At 36.3% G+C, this 19718-nt stretch overlaps 1 protein-coding gene across 2 annotated transcripts; it reads left to right on the top strand.

Moving 5' to 3' along the window:
• Positions 1 to 1764: 1764 nt before the first annotated feature.
• WDR4_1 (WD repeat-containing protein 4) lies at positions 1765 to 18206 on the top strand. Of its 2 annotated transcripts, none has more exons than XM_051215248.1 (11): positions 1765 to 2156; positions 2495 to 2825; positions 2862 to 2903; positions 2938 to 3081; positions 3117 to 3285; positions 4423 to 4535; positions 4579 to 4636; positions 6654 to 6832; positions 8895 to 9132; positions 10310 to 10358; positions 16406 to 18206. In XM_051215248.1, the coding sequence occupies exons 2-11, from the start codon at positions 2761 to 2763 to the stop codon at positions 16417 to 16419; spliced, it is 1071 nt and encodes a 356-aa protein (XP_051068443.1). In that variant the 5' UTR covers positions 1765 to 2156; positions 2495 to 2760; the 3' UTR covers positions 16420 to 18206. The 2 variants fall into 2 exon arrangements, with proteins under 2 accessions (XP_051068443.1, XP_035585575.1); XM_035729742.2 differs by lacking the exon at positions 16406 to 18206 and adding an exon at positions 11616 to 11928.
• The last annotated feature ends 1512 nt before the right edge of the window (positions 18207 to 19718 follow it).

The following is a 19718-nucleotide window of genomic DNA, read 5'->3' as shown; positions in this document are numbered from 1 at the left end:
TGGTAACGCCGTGCCCAACATCTACCGCAATCGCTAACCAGATTAGATCAGAGAATTCCGATATATTGGTTATCGCCAAATACACTCTTCCGATCTCCTCGACTCTGAATTTTGATTCCTCTTGGTGGTTACGAATTATATTAGAAGGTGTTACTGGTAAAGGCCTTGTCAAACACTGAATACCTGTGTCATCTTCAATATATTGTGAGAACATCTGATACAACATCGGAGTTGTGACTGGAATTCGACTTATTCGGAACATATTTGTCACACTGACTAGCGGATTCATTAGGGGTGACCTCATGATGAGGATAAACAATAGTTGTTATAGAACCATCCGAATTGAAACCAAAGTCGAGCTCATTTAGTACGAATGCTTCGCATTGAAAAATTTTCCCACAAGAAACAGATGCATTCTAAGGACAAATAACATTTGGTATGACATCAGAATTTGACTAATCTGGAATATATTCTTCTAGTTTATAAAGGATTTTATTGAAGAATAATGGATCATTAGTAAAGTCATCAGCTAACAAAACTGCGTCAGCTTTTTAATCATGATTCCATTCATTCAACATATTTTCCTCATACGTATAAGAAATTTCATTGAAAATATTTAAACCATTAGGACAAACCATATCTGATACAATAACATGAGAAATTCGATAAGAATCTGATTGAATAGAAACAATGATTCTGAGTTTCATCTAAATGTGGACTGTTATGTGACTCTATACTGCTTTTCAAAGTCGTGGATGAAGATAAATTATCATTGGAAGCACTCAAATTAATGGGAGCAGAGCTACAAAGTTTACCATTACTCGAAGCGAAATGAACAATAGTTTTGCATACTGACTGAATTTGTCCAATCATACCATATAGAAAACATTTAGCATTACGAAATACACAAGAATAACATGAGTGAAATCTGCCACAGAAGAAATGTTTAACAAACGTATGCTGATCTTTGTGATCCGATTTGCGACTCCTTAATGAATGGTTATCTTGATTATTTAAATTACTCAACGGATCGGGATGTTGTAGTAATGTAGTGAAATTCTTGATGTTCAGACGAATTATTTTATGTTATGTTTCTCCTTTACAGCATTTGAAATTTGTATACTTTACATGGTCTGGTAGTAGTTCATTGACAGGAAGGTGAAATCGGCTTATCTGGGAATCCCAAAATTTTTTACAAGCTCTGGACTTTTGCCGATGAATTTGAGGAAATGAACCGTTACATTCACAAACTCAATATCTTCATTGTTCATAGTCCGGATTTCAAACCTTTCAAAATAGTCCTCAAAGGCAGCCCAATTTGAATGTATGTCCAACTATTCCATCACAGGCTTGATCGAGACACCAGTGTGATGATTAGAAGTATTTGAACTATTATATTGAGTAAGAATCCCCGAAATAACTCAATTATTGCCAAATATAACCAATTGATCACAATGAAACATATTGATTTTGGAATTTGAAATAGGGCAGTCATCAAGTACAAAGAAATCACTAGGTCATACAAACACCTTACAGCTTTCTAAGACTTGCTTCCTACTGCAGATGTTTTGTACACGATGTCGCATCTCTGGCAGCAGCTTAACATCACCTGACTCATAAAGGACGACACATTTTATGAACTTCAGAGTACCAACAGCCAGTTAACACTTAGAAGTCATGCTTACTGCTCCGCTCATACCAGTTCTTCAGGATACGTCGGTTAATCGGGGTGAGGTTTTACTAGATGCGAAAGCTAACTCGTCAGCTATCAGAGCAGTCCTGTCTAAAATTGCAGAAGATGGTTATGAGCGGGTCATAGCTTCTGCTAGTCAGCGGCTGGATTAAAGGGAAACGGGATATTCTACAACATGCCGGGAGATGCCGGCTGTAGTGAAATTGTTGCGGCATTTTTGCCACTACGTCATAGGATGCACTTTTCGTACATTCATAGACCATCATGCATTCCAGTGGCTTCGTTCGTTTCTCGAGCCAGAAGGTCAAATGGAGCGACGGCAGGAGCGTTTGAAGATTTCTGCTTTACGTGTGAGTACCGACCTGAAAGCCGACGTACAAACACTGATTCTCTATATATCTTATTCCCCTGTTCTTAGAAACAAACTAGACCTATTTCCATTGTCATATAGAAGAACCAGATGGTATTTAATTACGATAAATCTGCATCTGATATGCCCCAATTTTTCTTGTCTTTCGTAACAGAGGAGTTACAAAGACACTTCAATAAAGTTCACAAGCCCAGGACAAATTACTTGTCAGCTGACTATCGAATTTCCCATCGAATCATCAACGAACTGAATTAGTTACCTCAACACGTGATTGAAGCTCCATCTGTGGACTCTTTCAAAAGAAAGTTTTATCAACTGAGAGATCATCGTTGTCAGGATTAACACGGGCCACCTAGCTTTACCAAACGCCGATAACGTGTGTTACACATAATTGCCTTGGTTTGACCGCTTCTGCAAAACCATACGGACAGTCGAGTTGATGCACCAATCGTTTGGTGACAATTTGACCTTCAAGTGCTCAGTAACCTCCATCAATGGACGATGCAACTGGTAGTAGTGCATGTGCTATCGCCATTTGTTATCGATTGCTTTCACTGTTGAATTCGAGTGCATCCTATTCGCTTACAAGATCATTTGCTAACCTTCCATATCATTCCTTTTCTACCAGATTTACTCTCTACTCTGCTCACTTTTTCAACTCAACATACTTTCAGCATAGACTCGAAGCGCTGCACAAATGCTTACTGCCTGCAGAGAGGTTTATTTATCTCTAAAACACTCATTCATAAGCTGGAATTTAAGGTTTGCTTTTTAAAAACTTTGAAGCATCACTTACAGAAATGGTATTGTTAACGAGACTTCTCTACCTGATGTTGTGATGTACGTCTTATGTATCTCAAGTAATTAGGTTTAGTGATTCAGAATTTGGCAGACGAGTTCCTACTATCTCACTCTTGACGGTTTCTTCGAAGGGTTCATACCTGTCTGCTGCAGATAACCTAAAGCGGCTGTTTGTTTATGTTAATGAAAATGACCACTGGTTATTGGTTTCACAATTGTAGGTGACACTCATATTCGTTTAAATTTGTTTAGGAAGCTGCGCAAACAGGTATCGTGTCTTTTTTTTTCTCCAAGTGAAAAAGCACTACTTATTGGAGACAAGTCCGGAGATGTTTTCAAACTCACTCTGTGTCCGGAGAAGCCCATTCACGATACAGATTTGACTCTTCTTTGCGGACATTTCTCAATACTTAGTCACATGGTAAGTGCTTCTTCTGTCATCCTAACTTATTAGTTGTCGTCGTGTTGTTGAATTTCAGGTTGGGAACTTCATGAATTATCCTGTTTTGCTTTTCAACTACACGTTGATATTAAAGCTTGTGATGCTTTCTAGATTCACAGATTAAAATAGTTGGAATTCTAAACTTAGTGACCGAAGTCTGATTACCACAATCACTAAGCGACTAGTCAACTTATGTGTTACCGTTATTTCCTTTTCTTACTACCCTCTAATTGTATCCATATTCCCAAAAAGTTCTGTCTTACAGATGTCTTAATCCGCGTTTAACTCAGCATAGAATGAACTCAGTATGCTACATTAATCTAAACAAAATAGCAGGGTAATATAGTTGGACCCATTGACTCATACGGAACTCTGTCTTTCTAAATAGGTAACAAAGCAAAATCACCCAGAGAGAGCGACTGCTCGTCTGTTTCAGTCCGATTATATAGTCTGTTGAATTCCTCGGATGTATGAAATAATAATCCATATTCTGACAAGGGTGCCCAGTGTGTGGACACAAAATCCATTCACAGTAGCCTCTCTAAATGAATGAGTGCACACATTAAACTGATATCGGGATATCTTTCGAAAAGCCAGTATTTTTGAAAACATATGTTGTGAATAACAACGGTATGTTTGTTCGTTTTTCATTCTACCCAAGTCTCAATATTATTATTATGTTTCTGAGACGATATGACATTTTTCTCCGAAGTAGCCTTATCCTTTATTTCTTGCTTATCTTCTTCGTAAGACTTGTACTAAACATAGTGAATTATCAGTCAAATATGGCTTTATCTGCTAAAATGTGGCTCATACTTTATAAGGGCTAACAAATACACTTAATTAAGTAGGAGTATCAACTGGTTACGAAACTTCCGTGGAATGCTTTTAGCAGTTATTTACGGTTTCTCATTCTTCACATGACATGGGTTTTTAATTGTTGACTTTCCGGACAAGTGATATTTTATGCTTCAAGTTCCTGATTATAATCTTAGTTCATTCATCGCATTTATAAGAATTTCCGTCTATATGCATTTTTCTAGTTAGATACTGATACTGACGTTTATATTGCACTTTTGTATGACAACTTATTATGTACATCTTACGGTTTATTAGGCTATTTCGGAGGATGAAATGTACTTGGCGTCTTGTGATCGTGATGAAAAGATACGGATTAGTCGATTTTCTGAACCCTATGTTATCCAATCATTTTGTCTTGGTCATAAATCGTATGTTGAGTGTGTTGGACTAACTTTTAAAAACAAACAACAGGTTCGTTTCTCAGCTTGGATTTATTCCCGACACTCGATATTTAATCTCAACAGGAGGAGTAAGTTGGAAGGCTCGCTACTTTTAATTGATCTAATTCTTCATTTTCACTACTATAGTTTCTTCAAAGGATTGGGACTGGTAGTTGTCGCTCATCTTTTGTCACAGAATCTTTTATCATGTGGTTATTTTTGTCAGTTTACCAACCAAGATAGTTCTTAGAGTTTCTGAAATGCATAGGCTTTTAGAAATAAGCTGACCATTGAGGTCCGAATAATATTTCAACATATGTAACTACACTGAAAGTAAATAGGGTTTTTATCATCTCAAAATATGTATCCTTGAGATTGGAATTCCGAAGCATTTTTACTGATTATGTCAGTGTAATTCTCATCACATTGTGTTATTCTATCAACCCACTGACAAGGCGCCCAAATTTTATGTTTGTTGTAGTTTAGGACTGGCAGACAATTTTCACTTTTGATGCTGCACAATGTTAGTGTATTAGGGTATGCTTTTCACTACTTATCTTAATCAACATGTTTGATACTTTCATGTGATCACTTTACCAAGTTATTCCTAGTGTACGGTTGAAAGCGTTAGTCACAGTCCAAAAACCAGACAGATCCAACTAAAACCTGAATATTTTTCCGAATATATCAAAGTAGTCTTAATTGGAGGCTTCAGTGTACGAGTATGATGGTTAGATCAAAAAGTAATTTTAAAATCCTAGTTTGAGGAGCCGCAATATTCCTAGTCTTGATCGTATTCATAATCCACTTTATCCTCAAGCTCCTCTGGTTTTTCACACTGATAATAAAAAGTCATTTTGTTAGAAATCGGTACAAAAAAATAATCTGGAAAACCTGTAAAACCTAATGTACATGATTCCATCTACGAACAAAGGGCATATGCCGTAGTAATGACCACTTATCAAATACATCAATCTCCAATAATTGTCGTTCTTTGAATTATGTAGCTATCTTAACTTAGTTTACGTTCATCGAATTTCAGCCTGTTTATCGTGTTTTTTAATTCTCTCAGTTTCATGATATTTGAAGTTATGCTTTTCATAAGCTGTATTAGTTGACAGATATTACGAATGCATCTAGTCTGATACCAGATGAAAAGTAGTCCACCGGATACTAAGTTGTTCTGACTGACCGGAGCTGGAACTCAGTTGTTCAACGCTACACAGAAACTTCAAAAAAATTGCTCCCGGTTCTCTATACTCACCAGGTTTCTACTGTAATTCATTTCCATAACACTTAATTTAAACCAACCCTTTTAGATGATACGGAGTTAGTAGAGTGGCCCTCTAAAAAACCACCCTTTTATGGTTTGAGGACTCGGGCAGTATCGCAACCCGCACGCAAATAGAGTTAAAACTGCTTTGTGACTTATATATATTTTGGTGCCCTTTCGTACCAATGTTAATAGGTTCGAACAATTAAAAACAAATGTGTTTCTTATCACACTTATAAATTTTGGATTTAGTGTCTTGGACCATTTAGAGCTTTCTGCCGGTGAAACGTGGTTAGAAAAGGTTGAATTTGGTGTAAAGTAAGTGGTTCGGAAGGGCTTTGTTTAGTGTTTCTCTGGTAATCCTAAAAAAGACTTCGATATATCAATAAAACCTTGACACTTCTGATATTTTCAATTTACATCACTAGCTCAAGTTGAATGTACATCAGCTACATCATGATAAATAATAAATGCATAAACCTAGCTGTGGCCGATATTAAACTATCTAAGCTAGTTGTCTTTATCATTTTGTAATATGAAAATTTAGTTGCAGTGGGGCACCAACAAGACATAATCCGTACCGATGCAGAGATAATTTGAACTCCTCAGCAGTGCGCATCCACGATCCCGCTCGCGGGATTCGAACCCAGTGCTTCCAGGTTTTCAATTGTGGTGGTCTAACATCAATCGGTTCATGATCTCAATCAAAAACTTAACAATCTCCACAACCCCTATACTAATAATTTGAACTGACACGTAATTGCGTAAAAACTCATGGTTTTTCTGTCTATATATTTGTTGGCTTACATTGTCTATTTTTCTCCTTAATTTAGGATGGATATATAAGTATTTGGAATTGTGAGTCGGGTCACTGTCTGTCATCGTATTATGTTTCAAAAAGTGAACTCCAATCTCTCTCAGTTTCTACGGATTCGCAGTTCAATTTTAAGTCGGAAGCTGTTGTTTCTAGGTTTTATTTTATCAAAGATGTTGTCGTTTGTTGTTTTTTATCGTGAGTTGAACTTTCAATCTCTATTAGCTTTTTTCTTATCTGCTAGGCTGTCTATAAAGAAGGTAGATACCAACACAAAACCTTATACAATACTGCACTTTCAAGTTGTCCGTAAACTGTATAACGACCAGAAATCTCATGTATTATAATAAGTTTAAATAGCTTTTACAATGTTACCGTCCATGATGAAAGGAATTTTGGTTTTTTGAAACAAATTCCTAGGCAAGGCGAATTATGTTGGGATCCAAACTTACAAAGTAGACTTGCGGATGCTGAATTAGTATTGAACTCAAGGTAAAAGTGCACTTCTTGACTGAATATTATCCAGTAATCCTTGTTGCGTCACCATCAACTCTAAAGTGCGATACTGGCCGATTAGGGTTAGGTTGGGTAAAGTCGAAAAATGTCCAGATCAAAGTTGCTACTGCGTTTCACAAGTTTTGACTTGATCTTACCTCTAGAAGATCCAGATTTTCTGTATAGGGTATTAAATACGACAGATGAAGCGTGATAATAAAAAAACCCCACTCATTTTATCATTAAACCCTGGACGTTTTGTAGTTTGTGATTCACATCCCATTCTAAACTGCTACCGTCGCTATTTGTTTTCATAGTTTTTCTTTTCTCTGTACTGTTACGAAGTATACAAACTCTATGTTATACACGTTTGTATGAAATTGTACATCAACATACGTAACCAGCTCCTTGCCTCACCAAATTTAATAAACAACCATCACTTTGAATAAATTGGAATCTTTTATTGAGTATTTTCAGTTTTCCGTTTAAAGGGATTAAAGGCGGTATGTTATTAAGATCCTAGAGCGAAGTCACGCTATCGACTGTACTGAAATTATTAACAGTGAGGTGTTTACCATGACTCATTTATTAGATTAATCATTCGTTAAAAACAGGTTTGAAACAGATGGTATAACTTTCCTTATTGTAATCGCACCATATTAAGAATGAAAACCAACAATTTAACTCTATTATGTTGGTTGCCTTCAAGCACATGACACTAATTTCTAAGACTACTGATATATAGTTTTAAATGTTGGGACTCAGACATTATTGGTTCAGTTTGATCGAACTGTTATAATCAGGTGCCTTTCGCCAAAGTCATCACTATCCTTATTTTTATCCATCTTTTCATCAATGTTATCCTAGAAATAACACTTTCTCCCACTAACTTTTCATAGAAGCAATCTCATACCGGGAGGTTTGCTTATCGAGTTGGAATATGTAAATGAAATAGCCCTATTTGGTGATGCTGACAAAATGCATTCTTTTGATCGAAATGAACAGCATTACAAACATTTGTTATGTGCAGATCTCCTTCTGAAGGTGAAATGTTCCTCCACAACTGGTTTGCTTTAACGCCTGAACCAATGATAGAAATTAAAGTAGTTGAGTGTACTGATCATTTAACTTATTTTAAAAGTCTCATAAATCTTGTAGGGTCAATGTGTAGTAAAATGTCGTCAAATATTCATGAAGTGCAGTTAGCCTTTGCCAACTTGTGTCACTTATGGCATAGGTGGCATGCCCTCCTGACAGTCAAAGGGGGTATATATTGTGCGCAACAGTCTGCTCTCCATTACGTTATGGCTGTGCAACACAGTCTTCCAAGGTAAAAGGTCTTTGGTTTGAGCCATATTGGTAGATTCAGACTATCTGATTGTGGTCCACGTGATATTTGTAATCAATTATTGGGAACTGATATATGTCTCAGAATAGTTCACGACGTATTTACTTTCTATCCTTTTTGAACTTTTGAATTCCAGTATTCCTTTATATATACACTTTTTCAATCTCTTTTCAAATCATATTCTCGAAATTTAGCCTCTTTTTATCATTGGAATTATATTATTTAGATTTCTTTTATTATTTTCAATCCGTCGTGCTAGCGTAGTATAATAACTTGCCCCACGTACATTTTTCCTAGGCTTTTTGTTTGTGGTGTCTGTCTGTCTTTAAGTTGGTGGGGACTTTGATGCTATTACAAATATACTGCTAGTAACATAATCTATTTTCACTTCACTTCCCGTAAAAAATTTATTTACAGCAACCCAGTACTGATGGCGTTTCATATTCATATAAATGAAGATGAAGTTGTCTCTTGGGGATCGAAAGCTTTTACTTCCACAGAGGATAAAATGCCATTTACGGATATAGCTCTATGTTCAAATGATAATCGTATTATTGGACTGTGTTCTACTGTGACTAGTGTTTGTCTCTACTCTTGGAAATTGATTATTCAATACAATACTTGCCAACCATCTTGCTCTGTCAAATGGGATGTTGTAAGTGTTAAATAATATTTTCCTATTTAATTAAAAGAATGCAATAAATACTAGGAAAAAAACTTTGTTTAGAGCAAGATGAAGTATGTATCATAGAAGAGGAAAAGAAGTGAAAATCGTATTAAAACAACGGTTTAGTGTAAAAAGCAACAGGAAAGAATTTGTTTTCCACACAGTCACTAATGAGCACAATTTTAAACCGTATCAAAATGTCGTGTAATTATGAATATTAAGTCCATAATCACATATTTCATTTCACTGTATGAAATAACTCTTAGTGCGATAGGATTTGTACAATAGATTCATTATGCTGCAGGGTTTGGGGTTTGTTATGAAGATGTTTTGGTTGTTGAAGTGGTATATATAATGCTGATCAATAAGTGATTGACTGATGACAACACTATAGTTGTTTTTCCCCTCAATAAAGCCAAATAGCAATCATAGCAAAATAAATTAAATTCAATTATTTTATTGACAGTCTTCCACTGCATAGTTTTAGTCTAAAAATTCAGTTGAAAATGATTAGTCCAGACTGAATTTAATTATTGCAGAACGTGGATCTGTATGTCTACTCATTTTCACTAAAGTTGTTTTATTTTTATTATTTATTTATTTAAACACATAAACATTGGTACAAGAAGGCACCAAGTAGATATGCGCCACATAAATCATTAGATTTGTGTGAGGGCTGTGATACTGCCCGGGTGCCCAGACCGAAGCAGGTGGTTTTCTTACGGGGCCACACCCCGGGCCTTTGACCTAAAGGCCTGACCCACAAGGCAGTGGAGCATCGTGAGGAGATGCAGTCCCATGGTAGCCGGTGACCAACGATTGGTTCATACGTCATTTGTCCCCGCAGGATACTTGAGCCCATGTGCGCCATTGGTTTGGAATCCTGTTAAAGCGCCGGACATTCGCTTTTCGTCCTCTCAATTTCGTAAACAACACCCTGGCCACGAGAATTCCGTGAGTAGGACTTCCCTGGCAGAGGCTGTATACGCGTGGCCGTGTGTGAGCATTTTGAGCGGGAGGGCGGGCCCACCCCACTCTCGGCTATACCAGGGCATTTGGGGACAAAGTTGTTTTGCTTCATAGTTAAGGTATTATTTTTACTGCCTATTATATGTAATTTCAAGAGAGATCTAAATGATAAAATTTTATTCTTTTCATTAAATAGCCTCAAATTGTTGATTGTATATCAAACAGCTTTCTTCTACAAGTTCCAGGTAGGTGGTTTTAGGTTTTATATGTACTGTATAAACCATGTCTGTTTTCCTTACATAATTAGTGCATCTTAAATACGCTTGACCGATAAACTACCATAATTTTGCTCGTGAAACAGATTGTAATGGGTTAGATAATCATAAACTCCGCCTGTAGCCCTTCTTGGTTTAAAGCCGGTCCCATGATTGGATAAAGAAAAAGAGTTGGGTATGAGGTTAACAACCCTATCCCATAGAAAACAGCCTTGCCTGGATAAACAGAATAAACAATTTGAACCATTTACAATCTGCTCTGGGAGTTGAAAGAACTTCATTCATAAGAATCCTGATCCCTTATGATGAAAGCCGAGATTCTTCAGAAATCACGAAACCGATTCCCTTTCTGACAACCAGAACAACAATTAACCTTGGTATGTGGAATATCCGGATATTGTGGAAGACTGGGAGGACCAGCCAAATGGCTACAAGAATGAGGAGGTACAACTTAACAATATTCGAAGTCAGAGAATCCCATTGAACCCAAGCTAGACAGAAAAGGCTAGATCCTGGAGAGATGCTGTTGTACTCTGGTCACGAAGAAGAAAATGCTCCTCACACATAGGAAGTTGTTCGATGTTGTCCAAATAAGCACGAAAAGCACTTATGGAATGAGATGTCACGGAGCCAGGATCATCAAAGCATCCTTAAAAACAAAGAAAGAGGGAATCACAGCGAATGATATCCAGTGTTATGCACCCACCAATGATAGTAATGAGGACGATAAAGATCAGTTTTATGAGACGCTGCAGTCGATCGTAAGGAAGTGCCCATAAAAAGACGTGGCTAGTATGAAGAACCATTATGATTTGCCCTTCGTGTACCTGCAGACTTGACTAAAACTTCTCGTGGTCTTGCTGGTGTGAGTATAGCACCAAGTTCACAGTAATCCTATCAGGTAATTTTAATACTGGGGCGTAAAGAAATTGAGTTCATTATTCACTTCACTTATCCTAAACGTCTCATAGGTTGTGGTATGTTGTTCGTGTTTGGTAAAATCTCGACAGAGGTTCAGAAAGCTTAATAAATTTTGCCAGCTAATTAGAATTCAAAATGTACAAAGTATTGTATAAAAAATAGTGATAATGAAGTACATTCCGGCTAACTGATGATTATTAAGATATGAAAATAAATGTGACAATCAATGATTATTCACTTCTGCCTTCGTCTTTGTCGCTGCAATATGAGAAATCACTTGTTTTCTTTTTGTTTAATGATCTTCAGTTCCAAGTCCCCGAACAGAACTTTTGGAATTATTCTTCAAGTGCACAGATAATAGCTCAATGTTACAAGCGTATGAATCAAATAAACAATTGCATCAACACAATGTAACTCAACGTCATATACGTAGTCAAAAAACGCGCAAGTTGAATAAAACTCGACAGAATTCTGTTGATAAAGAATTAAATGTATAAAAAACGACTCACTATCTAAATGTTATTCTTAATATTGTTGTATTGGCTTAAAAAGTGATGTTGTAGACCTTCAGTGGTAATTATTTTGCAAGCGACTTATTATTATTTGCATAGAAACGTTGATATTATGGAAAGTTCATTGTAGTCGATATACACCACTATATTTTGAACTCATTATTTGTTTCCATAAAGTCTATCGGGGAATGTATGATTTTACGATCGTTCCTTGGTTGATAGAAGCTAATCACCAGTACTATCAGCTCTTATCAATATAAACGTATTCTTTTAGTAGTCTTCTGTCGTCGTTATTTCAAAGTAAAGCAAAGCAAATTGAAATATTAGCGTTCTCATTTACAAATTTCCAAAACTTTTAAGTTCATCAGTTATTAGTCAACTTCTGTTTTTACGCAAATTATTCTTTACTGTCTGAATCCTTTATTCTTTAAATCCAAGGAAAGTTTGGAATAAATTCTATCGAGTTAATATCAAATTCACAAACTTCAATGTTCCACAATGTTGGGGCTGCTGGTCAGTACGGTTAACTAAAAATATCCACTTTTTAAGTTTATTTATTTTATTTGATAACATAAATATTGGTACAAAGGGGCATCGAATGCTCATGCGCCACACAAGTCACTTGATTTGTGTGCGGGCTATGATACTACCCCGGTACTCAAACCTAAACAGGTGGTTTTCCTAGGGGGCCACATCCGGAGCCTTCGACCTAAAGGTCTGATCCACAAGGTAGTAGAGCAACTTTAGATGTAGTCCCATGGTAGCCGGTCACCAACGATTGGTTCATACGTCATTTGTTCCCTCAAGATTCTGGAGCCCATGTACACGACTGGTTTGGAATGAAGGTTTTCCAACCAACCCAGTTAGAGCGCCGGACAAATGTTTTTTATCCTCTCAATTTCGTAAGAAACACCCCCCGCCACTGGAAAGCAGTGAGTAGGACTTGTGTGGCAGTGGCTGTATACGCGTGGCCATGTTAGAGCATTTGGAGCTCACTTTCCAGGACTAATAATTAATTGTTTTCGAGCTCACTTTCACACTGAGAAACGTCACATGACTTTGTGTCTAGTGACCTCAACCCGAATTGGGATACATTAGTGGTTTAACTTGTAACGGTTATTTTGAAAAGGGTCGGTTAAAGATTACTAACTTTTATGAAAGGTACTAGAGAAACGTGACCTCGATATAACTTGGTGGTTTTTTTGGTGTATTAGCTAGAGGTATACCCTTCCGTTAGACTCTGAGGTCTCCAAGGGTAATTTGCACTAACCATATCCTTTGATTTCATGCCGTTTGATTATACATCCCTTATCTCTTAAATTGCTCTCAGCTTAATGTTTGCTTAAAAAGTTATGCAAATTAACAGAAGACTGTAATAAAGTTTTACTGATTATGTCAGCTTATGGTGAGGTACCATCGTAGTCACCTCTGTTCTTATCTCTTTTTTTAGCTTTTCCATAGATGGGTTATTGGTAACTGTCTTCTAACCCCTTCTAGATCTTCCATTAGGGAGTTATGTCAGCGTAGAGTACAGAGCATGGTCATTTATACCAAAATGGATTTTTCTCTTGTAGACAACTGACTTTCGGTTCGAATGGTTTCATATCTGTTCTAAGTGTGATAACTGAGATCGTTATTCACATCATAGTTCGTTGTTAGCTAATATTAACTTGTGTCACCTGTTTCCAGTATGCTACTTCTCATCCCTTCTATAAAACATCAGGCTAGACTCTGATAGTTCCTACTTTAAATAGATATCGATAGGAAGCGTTTGTTCGGGACTGTTACTGCTTTTGGAGCACCTATTTCGACCTGGATAATATTCTACTATATGCTTAACTTATTTCGCATTTTGGCGGTTTATGAAACGTTGTGGTTAAGTTAAACTAGCCAGTTAGTTACAGCAACCGTATCTGGTAACTTCCGATAGCTAATCCAAATCTTACAAACCGATTAAAACTCTCTTCCAATGAAACAATTCTAGGCTGATAATACATTAATTAAAGCACTTAAGCGTTGTGCGGAATACTTTGAATGTTTATACAATCTATCCGTTAACATACCAAATCCAGAAAAACTATTCTACTCCCGTTACTCTGTTTGAGAGGGATTATATTTTCGAGTGTCGTAACACTTCTCTTGATGCTGGATTAATAACATAATTCTAATTTTTATCAAAAGGTTAAATAAAGATAAAGAATTGTGAGTAAAAGTTACTGAAAGTGATAAGTTTTTGAATTAAAATGAACTATAACTAAAAAGGACATGAAAACAAGAACTAAAATCATGATAGAAGAAAAGGCCGAATGAGCTTGTTTTGTATACATAATTTTGGCTTTTCTAAATGTATGTCAAAGGCTTTAGCTATTCCAGAGACAAAAGCTTACTATCTTTGGAAGACTTTTGTTTACCTGGTAATTTGATGAACACACCGTTTATTTTGGTCGAATGACTCTTGTCAGTCAATTTCACTGGATATCAGTCAGTTACAACGTAGGACCAGGCACATATATGCATCGGTCCAAGTTGCCACACCTCATTAACACAACAAGGTGAACACTAAATTCATAGGAGTAGTTACTTCAATGGTATTAATATATAAATGAAAGATAGCATACCTGTAGCTATATTTTGCATCCTCTTTGTACTCGGTGAATTAAAAGCTAACCCCAATTGACATGAATAAATTAGTCTTGAGACGATTTAATGTTTTGACTAGTTCATAGATTTACGAAATCGCATCACTACCAACTGTTTGGTATGTGAAATGACCTTAGTTAAAATTAAATTTATCAGTATTAACTGTAAACCTGCAACAACACTTTTTTAAAAGAATGAAAATATTCGAGCGGAGAGAATTTTCTTTTCGATGATATCATTATCTGAAGCTATACAGTCGTCTTCATAAGTAATTTTTGCATGTAAAAGTCTATAATAAAATAGAGGAGTTCCACGTAATTATCAAGAGTTGTCGAACCTTTCCAGGTGGAAGTCAATAAAGATGAAGTGGTGTTGACAATCACAATTGATTGATCACTGGGTGGTGATCAATTTCATGCTTGTCTAGTCCTTATTAGTGCAGATCGAATGCTATCGATCATGTTGCAATGTGGCCACCAGTCTAGGTGACTCGACACTGCGGGCACTACGTATTGAGATTTAGATGGTGGTTGGAGGTAGTCAACAGGAAACCCTGGACCCGGGTTTCGTGCTACTTGGCACTCGTCAGCAAGGTGCACCTGTAATCTTGGGGGAACTGGTGCTCCCTGGCGGATTCGATCTCGTGTCACCCAGCTTCACAGTCAGAGACGTTACCACTGAGTTGACAATATTGTCATGCATTGAATTTGATCATTCAAAAATGGAAGGATAAAACGGGGTTGGATCATTCAGCAAAGTAATCGAAAATCACCAAGAGCTTACGTAGTCGTTTTCGAAGTAATAAGATGTAATGATCTGTAGAATGAAAGTTAAGGATAACCATTTCCTTTATAAAGGGAAGATGGTGAAGAATAAGATAATAACAATAATCAGCACTTAAGATTTGTAAAATTCAAAGGCTTTTTAAGACTGGGGGAATAAGGGGTTAGGAATGACTTGTGTATACAGAGTTCGAGTTTGAGATGATGAGTTGCTACAGCCTGCTATGTGCACTAATTCCTCATCCAAACATTTTTGAGTCGGTTCTTTCTACTTCTCTTCATTATGAACTACGATTCACGTAGTGAGGTTTGATCCGAGTGTACTATGTGTTCAGGGACTGAGCTGTTAATTGATCCTTATTCCCCTTTAGATAGCCATATGAAGTCATGCTCAGATATTAGCTTACCAAGTCCACGCTTTGGATGTTCAACATCCTCTCCGAGTTGAGGACGTTGGACCACTCTGTGTTCGATCACCGCTGTCTCCGAAGGATTGCTGACATCCAGTGGCAACACCATGTTAGTAATGCAGAAGTTAGGCATCGCGTGTTCGGGTGCAGAGACGATAATTAAATTGGTGTCACCATCTTGAAACACCGACTTCGGTGGCTTGGACATGTTCTCCGAATGTCGTCCCAGAGAATTCCACGTCGTGCATGATTTGCCGACTCTAGGACAGGTTGGAGAAAGCGGAGAGGTGGTCAGTATATGATATGGTGTCGTGGTATGAAAGAAAGCTGCAAAGGACTGGCTTCTGTCGGTCCTTCACGACTCCTGGTTGGGGTCCGAGAGATGGTGCAACACAGTGGCTAGAGACGTTATCAGATATGGCTCAGAATAGAAGCCAGTGGCGATCCTGCTGTAACCTTCTTTTACTCTCTCTTCATTAAAAAAAGGTTGTATCTTCCTTAACTGAAAGATTTCTTCTGGTTGTATCTTCTCGTTTCCCCCATTATTATTATTATTATTATTATTATTATTATTATTTATTATTATTATTATTATTATTATTATTATTACACTACCTTACACTAATCTATTCGTTATTGTTCTTTTTTTCTCTCCGAATTCTCATTGTTTTGTATGGCGCATATATATTTGTTGCCCTCTTGTACCAATATTTATGTGTTCAAATAAAATAAAATAAAAACGTTCAATATAGCCCGCTTGACATGAATAATAATAAATGTACACTGAGGTGGTCCGAAGCACCAATTTATCCTTGACATTTCTGTGATTGGGTTTTTGCTGAAGAAAATAGTTCAGAGCTCTGCTGAATAAAACGTTTTTCTCAAGGACATTTATAATTTGTTTAATATCTTGGCTGTTGTATCTTCCTTGACTTCAGTGTTCAAGAATAAAACTGATTTTTATTAAAAAAGATCAACTGTACTTCAGTTAACTTTCTCCAGGTGTACTACTGTTTTTGAAAAACTACTCAAGATTATGATGTTAATAAATACTCAATTGTTTAATACAAAAGATTGAGCATCAAAAAAGAAACATCAGTATTCTCGAAATAATCAAGTTGAGTGTTTAAAAACGCTATTCCTTCTCAAAGCACTTAATGTTTCGTATCGTAAATAAATCATTTACCAGCTAATCAAATATATTCAAACTCAGAAGTGATCATTTGTTGTATTATTTTATGTACTATATGGGTTCATACTCCATAAGTTACTTTGAATTGAAAGTATAACTTTCAGGGTTGAAACGATAACTGCTATTCAGGATTTTCTGTTTACAAATACCTGTTTGAATATGTTTAAGCTTTATTTATTTATTTAAACAGAAACATTGGTACAAGGAGGCGCCAAATAAATTATTCGATTTGTGTGAGGGCTGGGGTGCTACTGCCCGGGTACCCAAACAAAAGCAGGTGGTACCCATATGGGGCCACACCCCGAGCGTTTGACCTGAGGGTCCAATCCACAAGGTAGTGGAGCAACGTCGGTAGGTGCCGACCCTTGGTAGCCGGTGATTGACATTTGGTTCATACACCATTTGTTTCCTCAGGATACTGGAACTCATGTGCACCATTTGTTTGGAATGAGGGTTCTCCAACTCCCCTAGATGCGCTCTCCGTGTCCACCAATCCGTTTAGAGTGCCGGGAATTTGCTTGTCGTCCCCTCAATCTCGTAAAAAAACACCTCTGGTAGGAGAAGGCAGTGAGTAGGACTTCCCTGGCAATGGCTGTATACGCGTGGTCATGTGAGAGCATTAGGAGAGGAAGAGCTGACTTTCCCCACGCTTGGCCGTACCAGGGCTTTTTATAGTTTTACTGTAAATTCTTCATCTGTCTAAATAAACTATCATATTATTACATCATGTGCGTAAGTATTGTTATGTAAGAAAAAAAACAGGTAAATGTATAGTCGAAAACTGAAACAGCATAAACAGACAAAGTGAGTTAGTTTACATTTATGTCCTACTTACAAATATTTGCAAGTAGCATTGGATTTAATCTTTTATTTGTTAAACTTATTCTATTAGAACAAATGTAAAGAAAAACTGTGTGTGTGTGGTTAACCTAATGCCAAATAAACGATAGTATTATCTTCATTCAAATTGGATTTTCCAAAGATTCATTCTGTAGACGAATAATTTATTGTTCCTAAATAAAATAGTTGCCCTTTTTCTTTCACATTAATGTGTTTAATTGTGGTATTTGTACGAACTAATGATTCTTTTAATTACTTGATTCCATTTGATTACAAATTCCTTATATAATACATTGGTTTGTGCCCTTATCTAGTTCTACCTGCCTTAACTTGCACCATTTCGGGAATTCTTAGTTAGTACATAATCATATTGTTGCAAGTACAATCAATTTTATATGGGATAGAATAAGTAGCTATTGTAATTATGTACTTTTAACTAAACATTAGATTAAATGAACAGTAGTAAACATGTTCAGTTATTCAAATGAATGAAAAAGAATACTATTGAATAGTTTAATAGGTCAACTTTTCCTTAAAATATAACAACAACAACAGTTTATACTTTATTGCATATCGATTCATCGACTTTGAAAAATAGTTTTAAAAAGTTAACTTATTCTTACGAAGAATTAGCTTTTGATTGAGATCATGAACCGATTGATGTTAGACCATCATTCAAAACCTGGAAGCACTGGACGGCCATTTCGTCCTATTGTGAAACTCCTCAGCAGTGTGCATCCTCGCGGGAATCGAACCCAGGACCTTCAATCTCGCGCAAGAACGCCTAACCTCTAGATCACTGAGCCGGCATCCAACGGTTTTCAATGATGGTCGAACATCAATCGGTTCATGATCTTAATCAAAAAGTTAGTTATCTCCACAACCCTATAATGGTAAAAAGTTAGTTATTTTTAAGGTGAATAGAAAACTAGTTACTGACTATGATGACTAATCTAAGTGAAAAATAAAATTATTTTCAAGCTTAGCTTTGAAACGACGTGAATGTTTGTACTGCTACTACTAACAGGAATGTGATTCTAATGACATATCTTTTTAAGCCAGTTAGATTAATAAGACATTGGCTATCATACTAGACAACATTGTTGGTAAAAAGTACATTGACGTCTAATCATTATCCACATTATACTGTACATTGTTGTATACTGCTATTTGAGATGTATTAAATAAACATATGCCATTATAATAACTTATTGTAGAGATACAATTTCCCCAATCCTAGTCTAAAATTATATTTTGGCATTGATTGCTGATCTAAGAACAGATGTATGGACTTCAGAGATTATAAGGGCATGAAATGGTTTTTATTTCTTATGTACTATCGGTTAGTACCAGTGTTGTGTATGCTGCTTATGTTGACACATATAAGTAGTATGTAGCATTGATCGAATACAGGTTACCTGGCAGAAGAAGATTGCAATGAAGAAAACAGGTAGGAAATCTGACATTAATCGAAATAACAACATAATTAGAGGAATAATAGAGTATGTAAAGCACAAAGTAACGAACATGTGCAAATCATGTTCTTAATATATGATTTTTATATTTTACTAACTAATTGTGTGATTTTGCACTAAACAGTAAATTAGTTTTATCCACTTGCGTTCCCGTCCACTAATACAATAGTTGGATATAAGGCGTTTACGCCTTTTGAGAAGTAGTTATAATAGGGAAAATATGACGACACATTATCGTGAAATATTATTTCGTATAGATATATAGAAACTGATTAGGAGATTCTAGGACATCTCGATGAATAATATATTTTATCTTAATTTCGGTTGTCAAACTAAATTTCAAAAATAGGGGGATTTTAATTCCCATTTATATGATACAAAAGAAATTCGTTGATGTGGTTGTAAATTGTCAGTCAGTCAGCTACAACGTAGGACCAGGCACATATATGTATCGGTCCAAGTTGCCATATCGCATTAGCACAACAAGATGAATATCAAATTCATAGAAATAGTTAATTCAGTGGTGGTAATATATAAAAGAAAGATTGTGTATAAGGA

The sequence above is a fragment of the Schistosoma haematobium genome, chromosome 2 (assembly GCF_000699445.3).
Source record: "Schistosoma haematobium chromosome 2, whole genome shotgun sequence".
Classification (NCBI taxonomy): Eukaryota; Metazoa; Platyhelminthes; class Trematoda; order Strigeidida; family Schistosomatidae; genus Schistosoma; species Schistosoma haematobium.
Note: the sequence above shows the minus strand (reverse complement) of the source record. Positions and strands in the feature narration are given on the sequence as shown.